The sequence below is a fragment of the Phalacrocorax carbo genome, chromosome 10 (genome assembly GCF_963921805.1).
Source record: "Phalacrocorax carbo chromosome 10, bPhaCar2.1, whole genome shotgun sequence".
Taxonomy (NCBI): Eukaryota; Metazoa; Chordata; class Aves; order Suliformes; family Phalacrocoracidae; genus Phalacrocorax; species Phalacrocorax carbo.
Genome location: NC_087522.1, coordinates 8,155,269 through 8,171,348, shown reverse-complemented (window position 1 = coordinate 8,171,348; position 16,080 = coordinate 8,155,269). Strand labels below are relative to the sequence as shown.

General features: G+C 35.4%; 1 protein-coding gene across 8 annotated transcripts in view; it reads left to right on the top strand.

Annotated features, from left to right (window-relative positions):
• The window catches only part of TRRAP (transformation/transcription domain associated protein), a 102,525-nt gene that overhangs the window by 77,379 nt on the left and 9,066 nt on the right, over positions 1-16,080 (top strand). For all 8 annotated transcript variants that reach the window (XM_064461692.1, XM_064461697.1, XM_064461695.1 and 5 more), the window contains 6 exons: positions 309-473; positions 3,030-3,120; positions 4,710-4,909; positions 5,729-5,990; positions 14,093-14,318; positions 14,743-14,960. In XM_064461692.1, coding sequence (XP_064317762.1) covers positions 309-473; positions 3,030-3,120; positions 4,710-4,909; positions 5,729-5,990; positions 14,093-14,318; positions 14,743-14,960 — 1,162 coding nt within the window. The remainder of the gene's footprint in view (positions 1-308; positions 474-3,029; positions 3,121-4,709; positions 4,910-5,728; positions 5,991-14,092; positions 14,319-14,742; positions 14,961-16,080) is intronic.

The window sequence follows — 16,080 nt, the reverse complement described above, 5'->3', positions numbered from 1 at the left end:
ACCCACTCCAACCAAAAACCCAAAGAATTTGTGGAATGCTGTCACGTTCATTGGATTTTTTCTGTCTTGTTTCATAGCAAGTAGTACACTTATATTTATTTTTTACATCCTTTAAATCTTATTTCTAGGGGAAAAAATTACATGGGGCAGGCATAATGAATGTAAGTTCTTGTGTCCAAGGAGGCTTTGACACTTACAAGGACTCCACTATCATATTAGTAAAATATCTGTGGGTGTTTTTTCTGCATCATATGATTGACATGTCTTGAATTTAAGCCCTGAGATGTCCTCTTGACATTCTCTTCTAGGTTCTTTGGCTGCTGAGTTTCGATGATGATAAGAACACTTTAGCAGATGCTGTAGACAAGTACTGTATCGGTGTCCCACCCATTCAGTGGTTGGCCTGGATTCCACAGCTGTTGACGTGCCTGGTTGGCTCAGAGGGCAAACTCCTTCTGAACCTCATTAGTCAGGTAGGCACAGATGATGATCACTATTTCTTTATTGTCTGTAATCCTTGTATTCAAGGTGTGGTACAAATATTTTTCAAAGTCAATTAAGAAAATGCTACGCTTTAAAAATGCTATTGTTTGCAACTTTTGATGAATTAAAGAATGCTTATTTCTCTCTTTAAGTAGAATATTTTAGATTTCAAAGCAAGTGTTACTTAATGAGATTAAATCCGGTGAAATTGTGTGCCATATGTGCATAAGGCATTATAGCGTTCCCTCTGGGATTCTATTTGTTACATTTTTGTGACCATTATAGAACACATTTAGAAATATATAGTTAAATGCTTGTAATGTAGGAGTAGGGATGAAGAACTGTTAGCTTTAGTGACTAAAAGACAAACTATTTCATTAGTGCTTTGTTTTTTATTAGACTTACTTTTAAAAAAACAAGGCTCTGTCTGTCACCATCAGAAGTCTTTTCCAGGGCCGTGTAAATTTTCACTTGAAGTTTAGCATGACAAATCACGAGACAAATAAGGATAAGGTTTAGGGAGTTAGATGGAAAAACTGGCTTCTTGGATTTGTACCTCTAGATATGAGTTTTGATTAATCTTGCTTTGGGATTTTAAGATTTTACAGCCTATTGCTGTCTGCTCTGGAGTAGAGTCTAAGAACAGAACATGTATACTGTGTCTTAGTATAAAGTGGTTTTAGTAGTAAAAATATTAGTTTAAGCAAGTTGGTAGACTAAGGGAGAATAAGTGCTGCCTTCTTTCTGTTAATGTGTTTTTAGATACTGTTTTGTTATGGCTTAGTGCAAACAACGTTCAAACATCGTGTTTTCAGAGATGTTAACTGTGCATGGTCTAACTCCAGCTCTTTAGCATGCACACAATCTTGGAATCATTTTGGTGTTTGTTCATTCAGGTTAATGTAAAACAGTTGTGAAGTCCTATTAATACATGGGTGAATTTATGAAGCTCTTGCGTTAGCCTATACCCCAGGCCACTTCTCTCTGCAGTGCTCCACTGCTGAAAACTGGCGAAGGACAGCCGATGTGCTGAGTTCCTCAGAGTATTCTTTTTCTTTCCTTCCCTCCACTCTTGATTTTTGAGATATGGACTTGATGATCTGTGTGGGTCCTTTCCAACTCAGGATATTCTATGATTTTATGATATCCAGCTACTTTTATACTATCCCTTATCTTTGCTCTCTCAAAGCTCTGAAAATGTGTATTTTTATATAGAGAAAATATGTCCATGTGTGTTTGCATGTGCACTGATACTTGCGTACATAAATCTAGGTGTGTGTGTATGTATGCTTATGTTTTGTTTCTTCTCTCTCCATAAAATTAAAATGAAACTTTGAAGACACCATGCACCAAAACAGCTTAAGAAAGCTGGTATTATCTTGCAACACCAGCGTGCTCAGCTGTCTTCTGAAGGAAGACAGAAAAAACTTAATTCAAGGAGTTGTAGATGTGTTTTATTTGTTAAGATCTTATAAAATTTTTAGAAGTGACTGCCTACTTGGAAGTCCTAATGTAGCTGGAGCTTAGGCTCATAAATATCACAAATATTTTTGTTTATCTTGCCTTTAAACTTCATAGAAGGAATACAAAATAAAAAATACCAATTTTTCTGTGTTGATAATTTAAAACTCTAGGTTTGCAGAAGTGTGCAGAAACTTCACAATTCTCTTAAAATAATTTACTCTTGAATTACAGCATGAAGCATGTGTGTGTCAAGTTAGTAATCTGCCATAAACATTGCTGAACAGTTAAATACCATTGCAAAATTTCTACCACTTGCCATACCCATTAGGATAGAGGAAAAATCCATGATTTAGTAAAATTGTGACTGGAGAAGCCTCTAATCATGTCTTAAGATGTGCTCTGTTGTGGGTAGTACTTAGACACATCAGTTCTTTCCTTTAATAAGTACTGAGATTTACAGATTTTAAAGGGGATGCTGAATGTTAATAGCTCTTCAGGTGGTTTTTTTTGGTGTGTTGTGGTTTGGTTTTTTTTGGTGTGTGTGGTGTTTTTTTGTTTTTGGTTTTTTTTTTTTTTTTTTTAAATGGAAGCCATAAAATGTTCTTTATTTTTGGGTGAAATTGGTGTCCCCTTACATTAAGTGCCACAATTAGGTTGAGTAAAGTTACTCTCTAATGGGCCTTCTTATCAAGTATCATGTGGCTCACTGGGAGTTGTGGCCTAATTTAAAGACTAACCGCTGTCATTATGTCTAATTTTCTTCCGTTATGTACGTGAGTACGTGAGTACTTTGAACTGGCCCGGCTGATACTCTGGCATTATGCTGTTTTCAGGTTTCCTAGGCAATATGATCTGGAAGCCCTAATTAGGTAATACCTTCCTTAACAGTGTGTGTAGGGAGTTACTGTTTCATCCTCTTAGGGTGTCTGTTACTGAAAGAATCTTTAATTTCGTAGTTTTCCATAAGCTGTTATTTAAAACAAGGAGCTGATTATTACTGAATTGCACTAATTTACAGAGAGGATCTGTATGTATTGTTATGTCCTATTGTCAGAAATATGTATATTTGTATCTCCAAATAGGTGGGAAGAGTATATCCCCAAGCTGTCTACTTCCCTATCAGGACCCTGTATTTGACCTTGAAAATCGAACAACGAGAGCGCTACAAAAGCGGTGAGCTTGAAATGATCGAATTGTTTTGTCTCTTTGTAACCTAGCTATTACTTTGAGTTTCACCTGATTTTACTGGGAAAATAGATTCTCTAGAAAACATACCAATTTATCAAGGCTAAGGAAGGAAATTCTTGATAACTTTGCCTTTGTTCATTTGTTTCCGTGAAGTTAAATCTACAGATGGCCTGAGCTGTCTTGAATTTTCTTGACTAAAATATAAACTCTTCTTGGTGAAATCTCCTTCATTCTCATGTCACCTTAATTATTGAGAATCATATGTTCTTTGCTGGATTTTTATCTTTAAAAATGGGTGGAGAGGTAGAAAATTCTTGGATTACAAATAGATAAGTGCGTCATGATTTTCTGAGATGTTCTAGCCTAATTTTGTTAGGAAGCATGAACCACGCAACATTCAGTTTCTCTTCAAATGAGTCAAACTTTTAAAAATAATTTAACAAAATATCAATTCATGTAACTCAAGTGAGGTAAACTGCTTTCATTGAATAATTTGTACTTCAACATCTCCATAATAACTTCTTGTGAACTTCCAAGTAAAATGAGCATCTAAGTTTACCCAAAATCAATTTTAGCTTTGAAGAATGTTTGGGAGGTGGGGAAAACATGAAGCAACTTGCACTACACTTTTTTTTTTTAAGAGTAAATCCTATTTAGAGTTGTTACGTCAAACGACTCCATGTAATTTAATTATTCTTTTGTCTCATACTTGAAGAACCCTTCCTTCTGTTCTGTATTCTTTGTTACAAAGTGCATTGTTTATTTAATTGATTTTTTTCACTTGGGAATCGGTTCACTAAATTTCTGCATAAAACTTTGAAGGGCACTGATTAAATAGTGTCATCTTTTTCTTCTTTTTTTTTTTTGGGTGCTCCATTGGAGGAGGAGGTGCCCACCTACCATAACTCTTCACTATATTCATATCCAGTGACAGAGTTTTCTGTGCCAAATTCTTTGTATTGCCACGTGCTCATTCAGTGATAACCAGTACAATATTTTTCTATAGGTTATGCCACAAACAACTGCTCTGTTAGTGGGTAGTGTGAAAGAGTAGGGGGTCATCTGATAAAGCAACACTCTCTGTTTAATCGCTTTCTGATATAGTTGTAGTGCAAGAGATCAGTTGTACTAAAAGATACACTCTATGACTATTTGTATGTAGTTGACACCAGCATGTTTATTCTTCAGTTAAGTGTGAGAGATCTCCCCAAAAGGGAGGGGAGCAAAACCCACATAATTTAAATAATTTGATTCTACATGAAACAATGTCAGTTATTTCAAGACCATGGTTTGGTAGCTAAGGCTACACCTCCTGTGTGTTTTTGAAGAGTGTTTATATCGCTCTGGGTTTGGGAAGTCTGTACCACTGAACAGCATTTGGAGCAGAGTTCTCTTTCTTAAAAAAAAAAAAATTATTTCTAAAACTAAAATTTTCTGAAGTGCAGTAGGTAATACAAGATCAATACTTAATGCAAATCTAAAGTATATTCTTGGAACAATTTATTTCATGCAGGTTTGTATCAAGTTTATGAAAAGTAAATTTTTTTTTTTTTTGTTAATTTTCCACTTTGCAGATTCTGGGCAGCAGCAGCCAAGCTCAGTTGGGAATCAGTCCCACTCTGCCTCAGATCCTGGGCCAATCAGAGCCACTGCACCAATGTGGCGATGCAGCAGAATTATGCACATGCAGCGAGAATTACATCCAACACTTTTGTCTTCTCTGGAAGGCATTGTAGATCAGATGGTCTGGTTCAGAGAGAATTGGCACGAAGAGGTATTTGGCTTTAATACACTTTCATATGTATGTAGCATCTAAGGAAAAGTTAGCTGCAAATATTTATCTACAATTATTTTTAAACATTAATAAACCCTGTTTCTTTTGATTAGTAAACTGATATATTTGTAGAAGTGATTGTTCTGATCAGAGTTTTAAGGAGTTTGGTTATTTCTGGAAGCAGTGCAGAGGTTTCCCAAAATTATTAACTTGATGAATCCCTCTAGGATTTAAGCTGTTGCTTGTACTAACTGAAAATTTATATTCTTACATTAAGTTTCACAGATACCAGTTTCCTTCTTGATCTGGTGTTCTGTGGTGGTGATAATTGTCCTAAGTTTGAATTATAACGGAGAGCAGATGGACATGCCACTCCATTTTCATTTGCCTCTCAAAGTGACAGGCAGTTCTATTCTGACTACCTAGCACAGTGTGTGTTTGAAGAAGGATTCTTCGTATCACATGATTTTCTAATATATTGCAAAATATGAAATCCAAAACTTACCTGTTCTTGAAAGAGCAAGGTGTACTTTGTGATGCCACATTTCCACTGCTCAGTTTGTTCCTTTGCAGTGCTAATAAGAATCAGTGCTGTTGTTCAGATTGACCCTCTGATGCAATTTAAAAATAGAATTTAAATAGTTTAAAAATTAGTTTAAATAAAGGTTTAAGAGAATAACTTTACTATATATAATGCAGTGTGGAAATAAATACTTGGTGTCAAATCAGAAGGCCTAATCTTCCTGACTATTTTGTGTGTGTGTGTGTGTGTGTCTCTCTCTCTCTCTTTTTTTTTTTTTTTTTTTTTTTAATCCTTAGGTTCTTAGACAACTGCAGCAGGGCTTGGCAAAATGTTATTCAGTTGCCTTTGAGAAAAGTGGAGCCGTTTCAGATGCCAAAATCACTCCTCATACACTAAATTTTGTCAAGAAGTTAGTCAGCACTTTTGGAGTAGGACTTGAGAACGTCTCTAACGTGTCCACCATGTTTTCTAGTGCAGCCTCAGAGTCACTAGCTAGGAGAGCACAGGCAACAGCCCAAGATCCTGTGTTCCAGAAGTTAAAAGGGCAATTTACAACAGGTAAATATTGAAAATGTTTTTTTAAATGTTACTTCTAATCCCCAGGGAGGTCCCTCCCCCAAGCTGAATTGTGAAGGCATTTTGCTTTTTTTATTATTCAAGTATATTTCCTGAGAGAAAATACAGAAAACAGCATGTTCTATCATTCAAAAAAACTGAAATAGTTTGTTCCAGTCTTCTGTGGAGTAATAAAAATAATTCAAGTGAAAAACAGAAGTTAACATAGATAATATTGTTGTGTTTTTGTTACCAAAACTGTGGTGAAATCACATATGTGTTTAAAGTTAAATTAGGTTACTTCACTGTAATATTTTTGCAGTTTGCATAGAACTGCCTGCTATAGATGAGGGACAATAACGATCTCTATTTTACGGTGATGCCAGAATTTAATGAAATTTTCACTCTAGAACTCTGAACAGGCAATATTGTGTGAAGTCTTTCAAAACAGCCTACTTCTGATGAATAAGATTACTTTAGTGTTTTGGATAACTAGATTATAAAAATCCTATTACACAAATTTACATTATTGTTGGTTAAATTGAATCAATAATTTTAATCAGATCTAATAAAAAAGATACTTCAGGGAAGTAGCTTTTTTGCTTCATTCGTTTTCTCTTTATCAGAGGAGTTACATGTTCGAGTATGTGATGTTGATCCAAAATTCTAAGAAAAGCTTGTGTACATTAGGATGTGGTTTTGATATATTTGGTGAAAAGTATTAAGGGCATGAAGCTATATATGACAGAAGGTGACATTGATTGGCATTAGTGTTTTGGATTGGATTGCCAGGATTTTGAGTTTGCATAAATTCCTATCTAAACTACATCATCTTTTCCTTAAAGATAACTGTAGAATTAGATTAAAATGAGTAGTTAAGTATAGGTAGTGGGTTTGGGAGGTGTTTTTTGGTTTTTTTTTGTTTTTTTTTTGTTTGTTTTTTTTTAAAACCAATTCAAACTTACTAGCTGTTCAAAACTGGAAAGAGAGTTTTTGTGAAGACCTGGGTTTTCATCTTTTTCTGAATCTACTTTTCTCTTTACCCTCCTGGCACTCTGACTTCTGATTCTGATATGAGTTAAAACTCTATTATCTTAGATTTGATAAAGACTTAAAAACCACCCCCTTTCCACATCAGGCTGGTTCCTCTGCAAAAGCAAATCTTGCATTGAAGAGTTACTCTTTTTAGAACTCTAAGATATGTAAAGTTACCTTAACTTAAAATTGTTTGAGGTCAACACAGCTACTGAGCATTTACAGAGCTTGACAAGTAGACTTGTGCTGTTTTTTCAAGCATTTTACAGATAATGTTGTGAAAATGATTGAACTGATAGGAATCCTGGGCAAGTAACTGATAAGTGAACTGATGGTAATCTTGTGCAAGTAACTCAGTTGTAGATATGGGCTATATAACTTGTGCATGCTATGTATTGCATGACGGTGATTTTGGGGCACAACAGTTGCATGACAGCAGGCAATGAAAGTCCTGAAACATATGATTAAATTTTTAATAGATGAGGGGTACTAGGGAGGGAAATAGAAGTAGAAACATTTTATGTGTCTTTGATGGAATCTTAGAGAGGAAAATATACATTTAATACAAGTTTAGACTTGTTTTTAATTTTTAATAATGGTTTATATGTCTTTGCATTTGAATAGTACTATATTCACCTTTTTTATTGCTATAAGTGTTGATATGCTCAGTTTTTATTTGTTTTGGGTTATTTTTGGACAGTCATAGTACCTCTTAGTTTCCTTCCTTTGAGTGTTAGAGAGCGCTGGGGTTTCAAAAGGTGTAACTGAAAACTAAATACAACACCAGGCTCAAGTCTACAAAATCTGAACTACTGTTTCAGCAAATTTCTAGAGAAACAATTAAGAAAGTTTAATTACATTTCAGTTACAGTTTTTAGTTAAAATAAAAAATTGAGAGGGTGTTCAGTTTTTATATGCCATTGTGTATTTTTTGCATGTCTTTATGACGTATAAATGGCATTTAAGGTTTAACCTTAAATTATATTGTATCATATATGAAACAAAGGACAGCAACATAGGCCTGGACATAAAAAATCACATAAAGTCATACAATGCAGCGTTTCATAGTAAACTTCAGTTTAATAAGAAGTAATTACTTTCTGTATTTTTTTTTTGTTGAAGGGGTTGTTTTATTTTTCAAGTATGGTTAGACATGAATATCTGCAGGATTGAAATAACTATTTTTCTTAGTACTAGATTTTATTTTAATCTGATGTATTCACTTTTAATTCACAGATGAAGTGTGGGAAAAGCGGAAGAAATTAAACTGATATAATTACATATTTTTGTAATCTAATTCATTATGCAGAAAATGAAAATAAGGGTTTTTAAATGAATTTTGCAAAAACAATAGCATGTATATAAATAAATTAATAGGATTGTGATTACTGTACTGAAGATAGCAAAGGCTGTTCTAACGTTATGTGAAACCATTTGTAAGTCGTGCCTGCTGTGTCCTTTTGTCACACTAGAATGTTTGTTTGTTTTTCTGATTCTTAGTACCAGTTGCATTTAGATGATGGACAGATAATTACAGTGGTTGTGTTCCATTTCAGAAGTATCCAAGCTGGGGAGCTGTCTTGGAGTAAACAGTTTTCTTTAGTTATTTCCAGATTAATGTTGACAGCTGTATTTTATAGACACTTTCAACTATGTTTGGTTGCATAATCTCTTCCACCAGTGTCTGAGTTGCATCTTGATTCCTGTTTGGAGCCATTGGTGACTCTCTCACAGTTTCTTATATTCTAAATACTTTGTCTGTAGTTGTCTGGACTGTTGGAGCTTTGATAGGATGGAAAAAGATGACCTAACGTATAATATTTTAAAACCAAGTTTTTCTTTGAATTTTTTTTTCCCTGGAACTTCAAATGCATAGTTCTTTGACCATCTGTTCTTTGTTCCCTCTCTGCTTTTCTGCTAAACCTTTGACATCAAAGAACAGGCGAATGCTGAGAAATGCTCCCTTTGAGAGCTCTCTCAGCAGTGAAAGGAGGAGAAAAACTGCCTCAATTGTTCTTTTGTGGGCAGATGATAGTTTAGAGTTTGGATCCTGCTTCCTTCTGCAACCATCTCTCCACTGAAGCTGAATACGAATGGAAAATTCCAAAATATACCCTTAAAGGGGAAGATAATTTTCTTGAGAGTTTTGGCATCCAGCACAATTAATTCTCTACTGCAAATGGAAACTGTAATCAGAAGGAAGCTCCTTGAAGTCCTACTCTTCCTCTGAAGTGTGGGGAGAGGGCAGGGGGAAGAGCTCTGTTATTAATTTTCAGCTTTTTTTAAGGATGATTTTTTTTTCCCCTTGTCTCAAGACTGAGCATAGTATTACTTGGGTAGCTCTTTCTTTATGTCCATTCTAAGTTTTAGATAACAGGATGTTATCCAGAAGGTCCAGACCAAGAGATAGGAGTTAGCATCATATTTGACCTTGGTCTCGTCTTTGAAGTTTTGGTTTTCTGGAGCTGAGTGATAAACCAGAAGTCCTGCTTCGTATTTCTGCTTACCTGTCACTAAGATTTTTCATGTTGGTGCTTTCCAAAAGTTCTTGTGAGTTTAAAAAGAACCTTTGGGAAAATACAGAGTATATGGATGTATGAACAACAACTTCAGAAGCAAGACAGCTCTTTTCTCTCAGAGAACAGTTGGATCTTCTTCAGTACCATATGTGTAAAGGATCTGAACTGCTCTGTGAAACTAAGCTTACACTTCAGTCCTAAGTGGCATCTTACATGATGGGTGTCCTGGCTCTTTAGTTGAAGATCTTTGGGTCATGACTTCAAGTGTGATCAGGCTTTGACTGTGGTCAGAATAATCTTTTAAAATGGGCAAATGAACTATTACTTGCTCTAAAAGCATTAATTGTCTGTTATTTTTAACTGATTAGAACTCTTTTCTGCCAGTGTAGCAGAAGGGATTTTCTTTAGTTGTTAAATCTTAGTTTCCAGGTGTTTTCTTTGGTTTTTTTTTTTTTTTTAATGCTGTGTTAATATTCTGTAGGTCAAGGGGTTTGGGTGTACAGGGGATTTGGGACTCTAATTTTGTTAACTCCAGCACATTTTTTGTGTGTGTTGCTTCATGAGAAGTGATGGTACAGCCCTCGTTCAAAAAGTATTAAGCTTTGTCCAGTAGTGTTGAGAACCATCAGAATTTTTTAGGTCTCTCTCACTGGCAGGAAGATTGTGCTCTCTGTTTGTCCTTTTATTGAGAGTGGGAAGAACTTGCCAGTTACGCTGGGTTGGATGGATTCAGGTAGCAATTTTTGAGGCATTCAAGACTTTCAATAAACTTATTTGCTTGAAGTACATATATCGCACTGTAAAATCTTTAGCAGCATTGAAAACAGAGAGTAAGCTTCTTCAATTGCACTCTATCATGGTATTCTGTGAATATCTACATTGAAGATGAGGGGATAAACCTATTCCGTTTAGGAGAAGATGGTGTAAGTAGTAAGGTATTTTAGACCAGCATGTGTTAGCTTGAGAAAGATGTTCTCCAGGAGTAAGTACTGCAAAAGTGGATTTGTTTGAAACAAAATTACTATCTATATAGATTAAGATGTCTGTGAAACAGAGGGACTTTGTACACAAATAATATCTGGTCTTGTATTTCCCTTTCTTCCAGCTGAAGTGATTTTTCTTCTCAGTTGGGCTCTCTGTGACATGAGCAAAAAGACTAATTGAATTGTTTTTCCCATCTGCTCCTGGGAAACAAAGCAAGAAAAATCCTGAAATAGACATTTCAACAAACTAGAGATATTCTTGTGGTGAACTGAATGACTTTTTTTTTTGTAAGGCATATATATTGATGCATATTTTTACTACTTTAGTGCTTCACATTAGCATAAAACCTAGTTGCAATTTGGGGATACTTTCCTGTATGTCAGGGATTCAGGAGACAAATGATTCAATAATTTTTTGTCATTCCTCATGAAATGATTTTCTCCCACTGCTCACTAGAGGGTAGGCTTGGAATTATAATAAGAGTGTTTTACAGTGATATTGCAATAGATGCACTGCCCATACCAGGTAGAAAAAGAAAAGGGAATATTACAGAGTTATACTAATTTATAACATCCATAAATATTAAACTGTATTTTTCATTATAGACTTTTCTTGTAGAAGTGGAAAGGATTTTGTATGTGCTGTTTTTTTGCTCTGTTTTGGGCCAGTAGACTTAAGAGTTTCACTGAAAGCTTTTAGCATATCAGTATACTGTGGATACACAACACGGTATGTTGGGTTATGTGTTCTCTGATATTTTGTTTAAGTAACAGAATAGCAAAATGACAGGAATCCGAGGTTGCATTATTTTATTTGGTAATAGTATTCTGTACATGTAAAGAAGAGAACTTTGAGAACAAGAGTGTATGTATTGAATTATGTGAACTCTTCTGGCTAAAAAACAAATATTCTAACCTTGTTTGTAGGAGTAAGTTTTGTGGATAATCAGAGGTTTTGGTGGTTTTAATTGTGGTTGAGAATAACTTTTATATGCTGTGCACATATACTTAATTTACTATTAGCATACTTGCAGGTAGATGCTTGCAGAATATTTATGTGGTCAAATTAAGTTGTCCTCTGAGCAGCACTCATGATTGTTTTATTTTGGGTTTTGTTTTTCATCAGCTTAGGAAAATATTGCTTGTAGATAACATACTGAAACATAGATTCTGCAATAAAGTTCAAACTAATTCTGTTGTATTGAACCATAATGAAGATTCTGTTTGTTCTGCTTTAGCTGTAAATCTTAGAAATACTGAATTGACATCCTCTGCTTCTTTCTTGCTGTTGCTTTTTCACTTGTAACCTGTGGAATTTAAAATGACATCTTTTAGACTCTGTTACAGAAAAGCTTTTTAAGAATTCAAGTCTGTTACTTAACTTGCACAATTTGGGATGCCATAACTAATGAGGTTTACAGAGAGCAGTTTATCTTCTTATCCAATTGTGTTTAATCTCTTGTTGTTGTTGTACTGAAGCGCTTGACCAAAATTTCATTTGTGTATGTGGTTTATTCATTTTCTCTCTTGGGAAATTCAAACTCACTCACTCACTCACTCACTCACTCACTCACTCACTCACTCACTCACTCACTCACTCACTCACTCACTCACTCACTCACTCACTCACTCACTCTATCTATCTATCTATCTATCTATCTATCTATCTATCTATCTATCTATCTATCTATCTATCTATCTATCTATCTATCTATCTATCTATCTATCTATCTATCTATCTATCTATCTATCTATCATCTATCTATCATCTATCTATCATCTATCTATCATCTATCTATCTATCATCTATCATCTATCTATCTATCATCTATCAATCTATCATCTATCAATCTATCATCTATCAATCTATCATCTATCTATCTATCATCTATCATCTATCATCTATCATCTATCATCTATCATCTATCATCTATCATCTATCATCTATCATCTATCATCTATCTATCTATCATCTATCATCTATCTATCTATCATCTATCATCTATCTATCATCTATCATCTATCTATCATCTATCATCTATCTATCTATCTATCATCTATCTATCTATCTATCATCTATCTATCTATCTATCATCTATCTATCTATCATCTATCATCTATCTATCTATCTATCTATCTATCATCTATCTATCTATCTATCTATCATCTATCTATCTATCTATCTATCTATCTATCTATCTATCTATCTATCTATCTATCTATCTATCTATCTATCGTTCTGTTCTGAAACTGTAGTAAGAGCAGTGTTGAGAAGATGGCATTGGTGTTGGCCTGGACAATGGTTGATATTGCGGTGATTTCTGTTACAGAATTATCTGCGTGGCATATTGAAGACCATGTATTGACCTTGAGGAAGTTCTTACTTTACTTGTATGTGGGCTAGAGGAGAGAGTTCGACACTGCAATACTGTTACGTTGCAAAGGAAAGAGCAGGCTGTTTGCATAATATTGTCATTTTTGCTTAGGCTGTCATATCTGTTCTTCCTGTGGTGGCATGCAATTGTTATCTAAGCCGGGAAAGAATAGAGAGAATTTTCTTGCAGCACAGAATAGGAGAATAATAGTAATAGCAATTTTACTACTTGTCCTGCAGTTGCTCACAGATTCTACATTGTATCCTCAGCTGAGATTCTTTCATCCCTTTTAAAAGTAAAAAGCCTCCATTGATTTTAAATAAATAAATCACTTTTAATGAAACAGGCAGAAAATTATAGTGCTAGACTGTAAAATAAGAGTACTGTTCCTCTTTCACTAAATGATCTGATATAATCTAATCTAATCGATTGGTTTATGACTGCTTGCTTTCTATGCAGTCTGCAGTATATAGACAGTTAAATACAGTAATAGTATTTACAGTTTTTACAGTATGTTTTTCTAATGTTTGCATGACTAAAACAGGAGAATCTTGGGAAGTTTGTTATTTACTAAATAGAGAATATTTTACAGCTGTGTATAGAAAAGAGGTAACAGATTCTGACAGGTTTAAGTTGCATATAATTTCAGGACTTTACTAAAAGATTTTCAGTAGAGATGAAGTATTGAACAGAGCCTGCCTTTTACAGGCCGTACAGCTCTAGGCATGTGTTCAGCTTGCATTATTGAATTGTCTGATTTGTTCTCCTCTGGCATCTACTGTTGTTGTGTTCCTGCTGTGGTATGATCGTATACCAATTATGCTCTGACTCTTCCTTAATGATTCTTATGTCTCTTCTGTATTTGCCTGAACCCTCTAGTTTTCCTTTTTGTTCAGGGTTTATAGGTACCCATGTTTCTCTGCTGGTCTTGCTTGGTAGTATGCTTTCCTTTTTTTGTGTGAGTTGCTAATTGTAGCAGCTTTACATTTCACTATAGTATTCAAGACCAGTGTGATGCTTTTCTACATAACAGGTATGTGTGCAGTATGTGGGACTCCTTAAAGTATTTTGTTTGAGGGTATGTGGCTGAAAGAACCTTTTGGAAAATGCAAACCTCAGACATTAAATACCCTATATAGAAGCTGTAATACTGAGGATGCGTGTGTATATATATATTTTTTTTTTCCTTTTAGACTTTGACTTCAGTGTGCCGGGGTCAATGAAACTTCACAATCTTATCTCTAAACTGAAGAAATGGATCAAAATTCTGGAGGCAAAAACTAAACAGCTTCCAAAGTTTTTCCTCATAGAGGAAAAGTGTCGCTTTCTAAGTAATTTTTCAGCTCAAACTGCAGAAGTAGAGATACCTGGAGAATTCCTTATGCCAAAGCCAACACATTACTACATCAAAATAGCAAGGTAACCTAAAAATACCCTTTAGTTGTAGTTCTGAAAGATATAAGTTGAGATTAATTCTTCTATTGTAGTCAATAGAGGTAGTATGCCTCAAAGTAGTGATAAAGGTCTGATCTAAAGAGTAATTTTGCTCAAGAACTTTGTTTTCCTAAAAACAAATAAATGGAATCAGACTACAAAACAGAAACCATGGGCTAGCTGCATAATGTAATTATACCCTGTAATACAGTTGTACTGCCTTACTTATTTGGCGGGGATTTTTATTGGGGTTTTTTGACTTTGTTTGGTTTTGTGGTGGGTTTTTTTTGTTGTTGTTGTTGCTGTGTGGGTTTGGTTTATTTTTTTTTCTTCTCTCTCTTTTCTACATCATGATTTAATATCGGAGGAGATCAGCTCAGCTCATTTAATATCCCTTTCTTCCTGATAGGTTTATGCCCAGAGTGGAGATAGTTCAGAAACACAATACTGCAGCTAGAAGGCTTTATATCCGAGGCCATAATGGAAAGATTTACCCATATCTGGTAATGAATGATGCTTGCTTGACAGAGTCTCGTAGAGAGGAGCGGGTGTTACAACTTCTTCGCCTTTTGAACCCCTGCTTAGAGAAAAGGAAGGAAACCACAAAAAGGCATTTGTTTTTTACAGGTACAGAAAACAGAGATTTTATGTTCTTTTTAAATATGTTTAAATACATGTTATACTCAAAGATTAGAATTGCTAAAGGTTTTGACAGCTACTAATCACTGATACTGAAGTTTCTGAATATTCAGAAGGTAAATGCACATCCGTCTAGGTGTTTAGTCTTTTCTGGCATTGTAGCTCCCCTCTGAAGAAGTGAGGTTGATTGTGTGTGATCTAGGGTGTTCTTAGAAGGGCGTACACACAGCATTTATGGTATAAAGTTCAGTTGTGAATAACATACGTAAGGCAGAGGCATGCCCATTGAGTCTGTTGCTATGGAAATAGTGTCGTGGTTTAGCCCCAGTCAGCAACCAAGCACCACGCAGCCACTCGCTCACTCCCCTTTGGTGGGATGGGGGAGAGAATCGGAAGAGTAAAAGCAGGGCAACTCATGGGTTGAGATAAAGACAGTTTAATAAGTAAAGCAAAAACTGCGCGCAGAAGCAAAGCAAAACAAGGAATTCATTCACTACTTCCCACAGGCAGGCAGGTGCTCAGCCATCCCCAGGAAAGCAGGGCTCCATCACGCCTAATGGTTACTTGGGAAGACAAACACCATTACTCCCAGTGTCCCCCCTTCCTTCTTCTTCCCCAGCTTTATATACTGAGCATGATGTCATATGGTATGGAATATCCCTTTGGTCAATTTGGGTCAGCTGTCCCGGCTGTGCCCCCTCCCAGCTTCTTGTGCACCCGGCAGAGCACAGGGAGCTGAAGAAGGCCTTGACCAGTGTAAGCGCTACTTAGCAACAACTAAAACATCTCCACATTATCACCACTGTTTCCAGCAAAACTCCAAAACATAGCCTCATACTGGCTACTAAAAAGAAATTTAACTCTATCCCAGCTGAAACCAGGACAGTATCCACCCCAGTTGTGATAATAATGACAATAATGTTAATATAATAAAATGGAAAAGGAAGGGAAAGAAAAATAAGGCAAAAAAAAAAGCACAAACACGAACGATACAACCACTCACCATCCGCTGACTGATGCTGCCATGTACTTTAGAACAAGTATTTAGAGGCAATTGGGGAGGAACAGAACAAAACTTTTTCTCCCCGAGTTGCAATATATGGATATT